The 3,400-nt window shown below is 35.8% G+C and overlaps 1 protein-coding gene across 1 annotated transcript in view; it reads left to right on the forward strand.

Annotated features, from left to right (window-relative positions):
• Positions 1-321: 321 nt before the first annotated feature.
• HRH4 (histamine receptor H4) overlaps positions 322-3,400 on the forward strand; it is a 9,697-nt gene continuing 6,618 nt past the window's right edge. Inside the window, exons 1-2 of the mRNA XM_004683988.1 lie at positions 322-511; positions 3,192-3,355. Of these exons, the coding sequence (XP_004684045.1) occupies positions 322-511; positions 3,192-3,355 (354 nt within the window). The remainder of the gene's footprint in view (positions 512-3,191; positions 3,356-3,400) is intronic.

The raw sequence follows: 3,400 nt of genomic DNA on the forward strand, positions 1-3,400 counted from the left end.
AACCTAATCATTATAACAATTATATTTCATATATATTTTATAATATCACTATTAAAGGAAAATGGGTAAGTCACATTAAATGTTTAAGGTAAAACCTTTCATTGTCTTTTAGAAGTAAATTTTTAGTGTCAGCTAAAAGGAAACTGTTACCACAACTTTGCTTTATCAAGATTCAGGAAGTGCTATGAGATTAGACTCTGAAAAATGTTGTTGTAAGTAGGAGATAATATATTTTAGATACCTGATCAGAAACTCTTCTTGTAAAAATTGACTTATTGGATTAATTTTCTGTATTGAACTGTTTCTTCATTATTGGATGTGATGTCAAATAATACCACAACAACTTATTCATCAAGCACTCGCATTGCTTTAGCATTTTTAATGAGTTTATTAGCTTTTGCTATAATGGTAGGAAATGCGATGGTCATTATAGCTTTTCTGGTGGACAAAAGCCTTAGACATCGGAGTAATTATTTTTTTCTGAACTTGGCCATTTCTGACTTCTTCGTAGGTAAGTTATAAATTTTCTTATAAGATAATTTTTCCCAACTATAATTTATTTCTAAAACCTTAAACTTTTGTTAGTTCAAAACACTGAAATTGGGGGTGATGAAAGACCCAGAAATTAAGGATTAAAGTCATGGGGAGTGAAATGGCATTTCAGGAAAATATTATATAATGTGTATATCAGTTTTGTAGAGGGGATTTTCATGACTGGAAATTGTTTTAGTCTTAATGTCATTTACTTCTGGAGCTATGTTCCTTGTATGGTTAGGTTCACAAATAAATATTCCTCCTTAATAGATTTCTTATTATCACAGTGTTGGATTGATGGGAAATAATGTACATACTGGTAATCAGCAACACTCAAATGATGAAATGTTCAGGTCAATTAAATAGTATGGCTCACAAGATTATTTTATGCTATGGTATAGAATAGTATAAAATATACTTAACTATCTTGAAATAATATGGCATGAAGCCCCATATCATATAATCATAAGAGATAATGCAAGTCAACTTTATCTTTATTTGAAAACACATACTTTGTAACTTTTTGCTGTTCCGTGATCATCATTTTAAAACAATATTTATTATAATAAGTAAATGTGTAGAAATGTGAACCGATGATCTTGTTTTAGAGGAGCTTCTAGTATGATTTAATATGCATTGTCTATAGCTGTATAAGCACTTACATTTATGTTGAAATGAAACAAAACTCACAGACTGCCTAGCTTTTTGCCTGGAACATGGTGGTTCCTCAAACGTCAGTCCTCTGCTCTTCACATTTCGCTACAGATATGTTTCAACTTAAACCAAGGTTAGACATATTAGTAAGGAATCTACCATGTGTAAGGACTGCCAGGTACTTACGTGTGGTTAGATATTGAGGAGACAGAAGACTTTCTTTTTTCTTCCATAAGTCCATGCATAGTATATAGCATAAGGGAAATTCACAAATGACTATAAACGGTGCAGAGTGATTCGGAACCCAGGGATACCTACCAAATCCTGTAGGCCTCAAGAGGAAAGAGAACACACATGAACTTCAGAGGATGGGTAGAATTTCCATGATAGAGATGGGGTGGAGAGGAGAATTCCAAGTATCAGCAAGGGTATGCTGGCAGAAAATTGTTGTGTGTGCCTTTTTAATTGGAGGTCAGGGCTGGTGGTGTGCTAACGGCTGTGTGGAAGCAGTTGGAGTGGTCAGAGTCTGTATGTGAAGACCTCGAATACTAGTATGAGTCTCGGTTGTGCTTTTTCCAGCAGATCATGTGGAGATTTAAATATTTTAAGAGGCGAGTGATTGGATGGATTAAAACTTTATGTTAAAGGCACCAGACGAGATGCAATAGGTGAGAGAAGCAAGAGCAGGGACAGGGGCAGCTTAGTTGCAAGACAACCCTGCAGGCACCTGCGCAGGAGTCACCTGCTGGGGCTTTGCGCTTCAGTGAGGGTCGACAGGAAGTTTGAGAACAGAGCTGCAAGAGAAAGAACAATTACAGATTGTGTTCTGTTATAATATACTGTTATAATAGTCATAATAGTTATTATGATATTATTAACAGAAATATGGAGGACTTGGTGAGGGCAGTTTATGCTTCTTGCTTCGCATTGATTAATGTTCTGGAAGGAACTTCCAGCTGAAGAGATTGAATGGCCTGTACCCCAATTCTGTATGCACAAATAAATAAATCTTTTAAAAAAAAAACCCTTACAAAGCTAAAGGGAAGTGCAAGCTTAGTCATTTTTAATAGTTAAGCAATTTCTGTGTTGGGCTGGACCACGTCTATATTTTGTTCATTCAGTGAAAGATAGCAATTAAAGTTAGGAGTTCTGAAATCACATTGCTTGGTTTCAAATTCAGTCTTTCACTTGAAACTGAGTGAATTTTGGGCTGATTTTGACTCTTTTGAGCTTCAATGTCTTGATATCTAGCTCACAAAGTTCCTGTGAAGGTTAAATGAGATGATATATGTAATGTACTTTAGCACAACTGCTGGCACATATTGTAACTGTAATATAATGTATCTTAGGTGTTATTAATTTAAGTTAATGTGTAACCATTGTACTGCTCTAGATGTGAGAGATGCAAAGTTTGACTTACAGTGTGAGAAGTTAAAAGATGCTATGCTGTAAAGTAGAACGTATTTGCAGGAAAGGAGAGAGGGAGAGGAGAGAAGTGAGGGAGGGAGAGAGGGAGTGGAGAGGAGTGAGGGAGGGAGAGAGGGAGAGAGAAGTAAAGTGCCAGGAGAGTACTGATCCAGAAGGGGCACTTTCATCAAGGACATTCCAAGAAAGATGACAAGGAAGAAAGCATTTTTGAACTGGGTGAAGGATGAGAAGGACCTAAATAGACTCAGTGGAAGAGAGGGCATTCCAGTATGTAAAAATGATGTTGGCAAAGGTAAAGTGATGTGAAGTGTGGGGTGTGTTTTGGAGGACAGGTGGCTCACCCTCTTTGGATTGGATCATGACTATAAATGGTCATGATTACCTTGTAAGTACAGGTCAGTAACTGAATTTAGTCTGGAAAATAATAGGGACTCATGATAGCTATTAAAAACATGCTCTTAAAGAATGTAAGAAATCAGTTCTGAGTATGCTAAGGAAATGCAATTAATTTCTAAATTATAAGAAGTCATTTTATCAATTTAGATTTTTTTTGCTCATCTTTTTACCCCATACAGGTATGATCTCCATTCCTCTATACATTCCTCACACATTGTTCAACTGGGACTTTGGAGATAAAATCTGTACGTTTTGGCTCCTAACTGATTATCTTTTATGTACTACATCTGTGTACAATATTGTGCTCATCAGCTATGATCGATACCAGTCAGTCTCAAATGCTGTAAGTCAAAACATTAATTTACCTTTCTCTGATAGTTGTATGTAT

This window comes from Condylura cristata, unplaced genomic scaffold (assembly GCF_000260355.1).
Source record: "Condylura cristata isolate star-nosed mole 26May11 unplaced genomic scaffold, ConCri1.0 scaffold00016, whole genome shotgun sequence".
NCBI classification, from domain to species: Eukaryota; Metazoa; Chordata; class Mammalia; order Eulipotyphla; family Talpidae; genus Condylura; species Condylura cristata.